Consider the following 7857-nt stretch of genomic DNA (forward strand, 5'->3'; position numbering starts at 1 on the left):
AGAGAGAGAGAGAGAGAGAGAGAGAGAGAGAGGGAGAGAGAGAGAGCTCTCACACGATCCCCGATCAGCAGTGCAGAGAACAAACAATACACCCAATCCCCACCGCTCAGTTCAGTAGATCCACCCAACCAAACCACCTTCTGGTCGACCTGCTGTGTTTATGATAGCCCGGGCTAATCCCTTCTCCACAAAGTATAGATCTATAAGGCGTGAAGAGAGGACCAGGGGAAAAAAATACACCTATACCTAGACGGCCAGAGTCCTATACGACACGTTCTTGTACGTCCTCTGACCGTCTAGCCCTCTCCACAAAGTATAGATCTATACGGCGTGAAGAGAGGACCAGGGGAAAAACATGCACCTATACGTTCTTATACGTTCTCCGACCGTCTAGCCCTCTCAACAAAGTTTTTTTTGTTTTGTTTAGTATAGGGTTTTACGGCGCTCGCAACTGCATAAGGTCATATGAGCGCGCGGGACACACCTAATACTTTTTCGTTGGTAGGAAATTTTGAATTTTGCCCGGGTGGCGGCCGAAGCTTACTCTTATCGATTTTAGACCATCAAGGGATCTTTAACGTGCGCAACTTGCACACGGGCCCTCCGAGATTTTTCGCCCTTGTCCGAGAAGGCTAGGTGTAGATCTTTCCTACCAGAAGATCAGGGGTGTGGCAGAAAGACAGCAGTTAGCAGGAGCCAAGGAGTAGCAGTAGAAAGGCTGCAGAAAGAGTCAGGAGCCCAGAGGAGGGGGCAAAGGAGGTGAGGGGGTGGGGGCAGAAAGTGGAAATGCAAGCAGACAACAAAACATTGCTAGAGAGCAGGAAAGGAGGTGAAAGGAGACAATTTTAGAGAAGACAATTTTTTGGTCGCTACCCGGAATCGAACCCGGGACCTTTGAATGAGAGGCCAACACCTTAACCTCTAGGCCACGAGAGCCCCTTCCACAAAGTTTAGATCTATAAGGCGTGAAGAGAGGACCAGGGGAAAAGCATACACCCTATACGTTCTCTGACCTTCCTGGCATACACCCTAGATACTGAGAAAGCGTTGCGTACACCTCAAGAAACACGACGTGTTACCGCTACCTGTCAGTCCAGTCGGTGCCGTTCAAGTTTAAGTCAGGGGTGTACGTTTCGTCGTCAGGCTTGTCCAGCTGGAGAGAGGGGGGGGGGAGGAGAGAAAGAGAGAGGGAGAGAGAGAATGATAGGGGGGGGGGCCCAGAGAGAGAGAGAGAGAGAGAGAGAGAGAGAGAGAGAGAGAAGACTGGGGAGAATGAGGGTATAAAATCGTGTAGGGTTTATGTGTGTGTGTGTGTGGGGGGGGGGGGGGTAGAGTGTGAGAGAGAGAGAGAGAGAGAGAGAGAGAGAGAGAGAGAGAGAGAGAGGGAGGGGGAGGGAGAAAATAGTTGGGGGAGGGGAGGCAGGTAGATTTTGAATGATTGTGCTCTTGGACTTCTTTATAAAACTTAAATCTAGGTATTCAATTTTACGTTTTCTGCATATCACATAGGAATGGAAGTCTATGCCTGTTACTTTACTATACAAGCTCCTCACGCACCCAATAGAATTCACTTACAACCGCCTTCTCATGTCAAGATGTGCGCGTATGCCGGGGAAATCAATATCTACAAGAGTGCTTACTGAATGACTTTTGTACCTTGGTCTGAAAGAATGTATACAGATCTCATGCTGGTTTTATTATGAGTGTGAAGTTTTGACATGCCGGAGTGGTAAAGGCACCGCTGCTGCCTGACTAAAGAAACACAGTTTGCCCCCCCCCCTCCCCCCCGTTTCAAATGCACATATAAGCAGTTTCTTGAATTATAAATCTAATTCGTTGTGTCAGTGCGTGTGGTTTACATAAATCAAATTGGAAAGTGGGGACGAAAGGGGGGGGGGGGGTTAACATAAAATAAATTATATATTTTTCCTTCTTTTTTGGGCGTGTGTGTGTGTGTGTGTGTGTGTGTGTGTGTGTGTGTGTGTGTGTGTGTGTGTGCGTGTGTGTGCGTGTGTTTATGTGTTTATGTGTGTGTATGTGTGTGCCTTAACACTGTTTTTTTTCTTCTGAAGATAAACTGTTCTGTTATGTTTTACCCGTCTGGAATATCCTATGCGCTTCTTGATTGCTAGTCCCAAGCTGAAAGGTTTATGTTGGAGAATGAACTTTTAACTTTGGATGCGGGTGGTTAGAGAACACCACTGACAGGCCACACTTCTTTACTTTTCCTCTGTTGTTTCTGTTTGTCTTTTTCCAAGCACTAAATGGCAAGTTTATTTTTGTGTCGACGTGCTTCTCTTTACTCAAACAAATGAAACAATAACTTTGGGATGACTGATACCCTTCATATTCAGTTTAAGAAACCCAGAACCCGTGTATGCCAGATTTTTTTTTTCTTCTAAAATCGACGTTATTGCTTTTCCATGGCCGAAGATCTTTTTTCCGTCACACATCGTTTTGATATGAGGATTGGACTGTAAATAAGTAATTTACAGTCCAATCTTCATGGCATAGAAAAAATATGAGATGAAGAATGATTTGCCGACATTTACATTTTAAAAAACATAAAAACCCCAAATCTCACACGCATGTTTCCAATTTCACACAGGCGTTCCTAAAGACCAGGTACTCTCAAACTTTTGCCTTTCTTTTCTCAAACTCTTGACTCACACACCCCATGCGGGTGGATAGTGAATGCTCTGGTATGGTCTGCTCCTTCTTTCCTATCAAATATCTGTCATCCTTATTATCTCTCCTCCTCCTTTTTTTTGTGTTTCTTACTTTTTTAAAGCACCTCTAATCGTCGGCACTTACATGACCTTATTGTAACTATTTCTAAAACTAAACACGCGTCATCTTTTCTGATCTCCCACATGCTTTCCTGAGAATCAAATACTCACAAACTTTTGCCTTTCTTTATTCAAACTCAAGACTCACATGCCCCATGTTCTCTGATCTCCCACAGGCTTTTCTGATGCGCCTACAGAAGGTGAAGCTGACCAAGTCCATCACCTCTGACCTTTGGCACTTATCTGACCTTATTGTGTTGCAAATGCTGTAAAATGCTAACTAAAATTATTTGTTTTAAAACAAACTTCCACAGGTTTTCCTGAAGCGCCTGCAGAAGGTGAAGCCGACCAAGTCCATCACCTCTATTCTTCGGCACTTATCTGACTTTATTGTGTTGCAAGTGCCGTAAAACGTTTGCTAAAACGATTTTTTTATAAACTTCCACAGGCTTTCCTGAAGCGCTTGCAGAAGGTGAAGCCGACCAAGTCTATCAGCCGGGACAACCAGCTGCAGTCGTTTGAGAACACCACCCTACACGGGGTCCCTATCGGGGCTCTACACCCCATGCCTCGCCGCGGCCGCCGTCCGCTCATGGATGACTCCACTAGCTCCATCGGCAGCCGGACTCGCAGTATGACCAGCATACATAGGTGAGTGGTTATGGGGGTTGTTGTTGTTGTGTGGTGGTGGTGGTTTTTGTATGGTTGGTGGTGACTGTTGTAGAGGTGTGGTTGTTGTGGGGGTGTGGTTTGTGGTTTTTGTGGTTGTGGTAGTGTTGGTGGTTGTTGTTGTTGTTGGAGTGGTTTTTGTGGTTGTTGTTGTGGTGTGGTGACGATTGATGTTGTCATTGTGGTGACAGTTTACATACCTACTGACCCCCCCAAAAAACCTTTACCCGCGGGAAAGCCTATAACTCTGCACCAAAGTTCACAATTCACACAAAATTTGATGGAAAGCAAGCTGAAGGAGAAATATGTAACAAAAGCAACTACCTTGGAAGCAGCCATGACTACTCTGAAGATACAGTTCACTGTTGAACAACATATTTTTATGGTTGAAACATATATCGAAACAAAGTCCCCTATGCAGACACGGAATCTCTTCTGTAAATGGTTTGGAATTAACACTAAAGACCGTAAGAAAATACAGAGTAAAGTTACAATACTTAAGTAGGTGGCTGACTTCTAGTCACATGGCTCTGTTGAAAATAAAAACGAGAAAAAAAAACCTAGGGTCACCCACAGTGGGAGAGACCGATGCAAATATGCACTCCTGAGAATGTTGCAGTAGTGATGGAGCCTGTGAGGGAAGAACCTAAAAGTCAGTTCGTCGTCATAGTGTATAATTAACTATTGCTAGAGAATCTGTTTTGGCGCATGTTAAAGCGCCATCTGAAGTTTAAACCGTACAAGATCCAGGTACATCAGCAAAGATCAGCCACGCCAATGCAGCAGAGAGAGTGACAATGTCATAGACAATTAATTTAGTCAAGACCCTTAGAGTGTGTATCGCCTGAAACGGACGTCACATGGAGTGTGTGCTCTATCTTCCTTCAAAATTGAAATTTTTGTTTTGTAAATCTGTCATAATAATTCGGGATGATGACCAAGTACATATGTGAGATCTTGTGTTTCAATCTCTATTTTAACCGTTTTTATGCGTGTCTCCGTGGGTAAAGGTTTTTTTTGGAGACAACTTCAAAGTGTCTTATGATTTTTTTATAAAATTGTCGTTTTAGTGTGACATCAAAGTGTCATGATTTTTCAAAAAATTTGTCTTTGCGGTGTAGCTTCAAAGTGTCTTCGTGATTGGTTGGCGGGTGCTCTGGTGTGGTTTGCTCCTTCTTTCCTATCAAACATCTATCGATCTATGGTCCTGATCTATCCTCCTTTTTTGTGTCTGTTTCTCTCTTGTAACACCTCTAATCTTCGGCACTTATATGACCTTATTGTGTTGCAAGTGCCGTAAAAGTCTTACTAAAAAAATAAGTGACAAATAATTTTATTTTTTAAATTGTCCTTTCAGTGCGACGTCATCAGTCCGTTCAGGTGGCTCCCGTCGCAGCAGTCGGCCAAGCAGCGCGACCAAACGCGGGGACATGAGACCTGAGTGGTCCGACAGGTGGTGATGATGGCTGCGGCGCTGTCCTCACAGGAACGTCTACTGGTGCATGCATAGAACAAGAAAAAAAATAATTGACCAATACCACATTTTCGTCATTTTGTTTCTCATACTGTTCCTATCATCTGTAATATATGGGTTGTTTAAATTTATAGGGTGGGGGAGGGGGATGTTTTGTTTGTTTTGTTTTTCACGTGCTCTTTGATGATTTTTAAATATTTTTTTTGGAAAAAAGTGTAGCACATATTATTGATTTGTCTGATCAGTGCATACAAGAGTAGAAATATAAGCAACTGTATTTTCCTACGTCTCGAGTATTGTTAACTTTGTTGCATGGCGGTTCTCCGCATCTCTTTAGAACGTTCATTTTCTCTCTCGACATGTCTCTGTTTTGCATGACAACAATTTTCTGTCTTACAGAATTGTGCTTATAACACCATGGTTGGCCGTTGCTATTGTGTCTGGAATGTGATTTTTTTCAGGGCTCAGTTTTTGTGAGTCCTTGCAACAAGCTTTGAGAAATTGCCGATGGGTAAACTTTTTACTCGTTTGTAAAAAGTGTAAAGGGTGTTTAAGAGCGATTTGAGCTCTCTTTTTATGTAAATTGCTTGTTTCTCTTTTTGATTGTCTGAAGGATCCTTTTTCTCCCTCTGGCTTTTCAAAACAACAATGTTTAGTATGAAAGAAGTGTTCAGGTACATTAACTGTCTCGTGTACATTACCGTTATGTCATCAATCATCAAGTGGATTGTCTCTCTGTTGCTGGGATAAATAAGCCGATGGTTGGAGGGTGCCACTGATAGATCCTACTTCTTTACTTTCCCTCTGATATTTCTGTCTGTCTTGCTTTTTCCCAGGGCTTAATGACCATTATTGTGTCGATGTGCTTCTTTTTACTCAAACAAACTCAAAATAAATGGGAAAAGAAAAATAAATTCACAGATGTCATTCACAACATTTTGATTTGACAAAAGCAGTTCTCAAGGGATGCAACTGTCTTCAGTGATTTTAGTTCATGTTCACAGCTGTTGTATAGGACGAGGTAGGGTATAACCTGTCCTTGGTGTATATGTTGTCCCGCTGCCAGTCAGCTTAGTTTTTAACAGATTATGCGGGTGGTTGAAGGGCGCCACTGGTAGATCCTACTTCTTTTCTTTCCCCTGTTTTGTTACAGTCAACCTGTCTTGCTTCTTTACCATTTGACCATTATTTTGTGGATGTGCTTTTCTTAACTCAAACTCAAACTTTTCAGATCTCTGTAATAACCCCCCCATCCACCCCACACACACACACCCAATTTCGGATTCCCCCACTCTCACAAATTCTGTAAAACTAGTTGAAGGGACAAACATTTGTGAACTTTCGATTCCTGTGACATGTAAACACAACCGGTATCCTTTGCTCACTGCTTTGTTGTAAAATCTGTCCTGTTTGATGCCCGTCCCTTTTAGTGTATGCCTTTGTATCTTCGTACACCGAGAGACAGTTGCAAAAGATCCGTGGCTCAGTGCTGTTGGGGCAGGGGGGGTTGGTTGGTTGGTTATCATGCTCTTATTTTTAAAAGTTTTTCTTTTGATGAAAGAGCTTTGTTGTAAGGGAAAACATACTTGAATATTCTTCTGCCCTGTTGTTGGCAAGATGCTCAAATTGTGATGCAACAGTACCATGACTCATCAATTCAGACATATCCTGGGTATATCAGCCTGGGCAAATGCCTTTTACTTTTACACTAAAGTGTGAGCTTCAAGTACCGAGTGTTTTCATATTGTTGTCTCAGCCCTTGAAGTCAATAGTGTGTTGTGTGCTGTTCCTATTGTTTTTCTTGCCCTTGCCCTGAACCGAATCAGTCTCGCCTTCTACCATGTTGTGAGATCTCAACATTGCTCAGGTACATTGAAAACTTTTTGATGATATTATGTCCTTTCACTGCACGATTACAGCGGAAGTTTGTGGTGGTTAGTTGATATCATCATAGGAATAGGCTTTCTGGTATAAGTGCGACTTGATACAATAGAATAATGTTATTTTTTAAAGTTTTTGTGTGTTACTTACTATTATTATTATTATTATTATTATTATTTATATCATCATCTTGATGTATCAAATTAGGCAAATCAGACATTATAATCACTCAACTCAGTGATCTTACTAGGTGGTGTGAAAGAAGTTGTTGAAAAACCCATGGAAGCAATTTTGTATTTGTGTGTCTAAAGGATAGGAAGATATATATTATACAAAAGAACTCGATGTGTTTGGTTTGGGAAATGATAGAACCCGAGGCACAAATGTGACTTTCACTTTCTATCTTTGTTATGGGAGACACAAATGAGAGGCTACACCCTCCGCTTAAGATAATGATAAATGTTATTGTATGATATATCTGTTTGCAGAAAGTGCCACTGTACAAAGTTTACACAAATGTCTCTATTTTACTAGATGTTTCTACACAATTAACATCTATTGCACCACTTTAGAAATGAATAATGATTATTCTTTCTGAGTTTTTTTTTTTTTTTAATGTCTGAGAAATGATCCATGTTTTCTGCTTCATGTAATGTTTGTCATAATGTACACCTTTAGACCAGCCACTTGGGTGTAAGTAGGTGGTTGATGGGTGTGCTTGTGGGGGGGGGGGTTGCTTCTTCTCCCCTATCAAACGTCTATCGTCCTTATCCCCTCCCTGTTCTGTTTTTTGTATGTTTCTCTGTAGCCTCAGGTCAGCATTGACAGACAGGTTCAAAGCAGCCAGCCTCCTAAGTGATCTTTTAATCATTATTTTTTTTTTTTTATGTATCTGATTTCATGCCTCCATCGACACAATTTAGGTCATTTAGGAGGCGGGCTTTCAACCCTACCTGTCAGAGCCAACCCGGGTTGAGAGGGTTACATAATCCCATTAGAGAGACAAAGATACTCGATAAAAATTCTCCCCTCTCGGGATTCGAG

At 42.0% G+C, this 7857-nt stretch overlaps 1 protein-coding gene across 1 annotated transcript in view; it reads left to right on the top strand.

The window, feature by feature from the left end:
• The window catches only part of LOC101847317 (serine/arginine-rich splicing factor 4), a 24562-nt gene extending 19433 nt beyond the window's left edge, over positions 1 to 5129 (top strand). The window contains exons 3-4 of the mRNA XM_005093472.2: positions 3238 to 3440; positions 4816 to 5129. Coding sequence (XP_005093529.1) covers positions 3238 to 3440; positions 4816 to 4918 — 306 coding nt within the window. The 3' untranslated portion in view covers positions 4919 to 5129. The remainder of the gene's footprint in view (positions 1 to 3237; positions 3441 to 4815) is intronic.
• Positions 5130 to 7857: the final 2728 nt, after the last annotated feature.

Source organism: Aplysia californica, unplaced genomic scaffold (genome assembly GCF_000002075.1).
Source record: "Aplysia californica isolate F4 #8 unplaced genomic scaffold, AplCal3.0 scaffold00064, whole genome shotgun sequence".
Classification (NCBI taxonomy): Eukaryota; Metazoa; Mollusca; class Gastropoda; order Aplysiida; family Aplysiidae; genus Aplysia; species Aplysia californica.